At 79.9% G+C, this 229-nt stretch overlaps 1 protein-coding gene across 1 annotated transcript in view; it reads right to left on the bottom strand.

The window, feature by feature from the left end:
- STX18 (syntaxin 18) overlaps positions 1-229 on the bottom strand; it is a 147,707-nt gene that overhangs the window by 141,337 nt on the left and 6,141 nt on the right. The window contains exon 2 of the mRNA XM_019526231.1: positions 130-229. Coding sequence (XP_019381776.1) covers positions 130-229 — 100 coding nt within the window. The remainder of the gene's footprint in view (positions 1-129) is intronic.

The following is a 229-nucleotide window of genomic DNA, read 5'->3' as shown; positions in this document are numbered from 1 at the left end:
CCCCGCGCCCCTCCGAGCCTGGTGGCCTCCACGCTAGGGGCGGGGCGGGGCCGGCCTTAAAGGGGCCACGTCCCCCATTCCTACCGCGCCGGGGGTGGGGGGGTCCGAGAGGCCCTTCACCGCACTCACCACGTCGCGGGCGCGGGCGGAGAAGTCGCTGCGGGGCCGCGGCCCCCCCCGACGCAGCAGCTCGTCGCGGGCGCCGTCCCCCGCCGGCAGCCCCAGTGCC

This window comes from Gavialis gangeticus, unplaced genomic scaffold (assembly GCF_001723915.1).
Source record: "Gavialis gangeticus isolate Ggan-Ray unplaced genomic scaffold, GavGan_comp1, whole genome shotgun sequence".
Taxonomy (NCBI): Eukaryota; Metazoa; Chordata; order Crocodylia; family Gavialidae; genus Gavialis; species Gavialis gangeticus.
The sequence above is the reverse complement of the archived record's forward strand: the minus strand, read 5'-3'. Positions and strand labels throughout refer to the sequence as shown.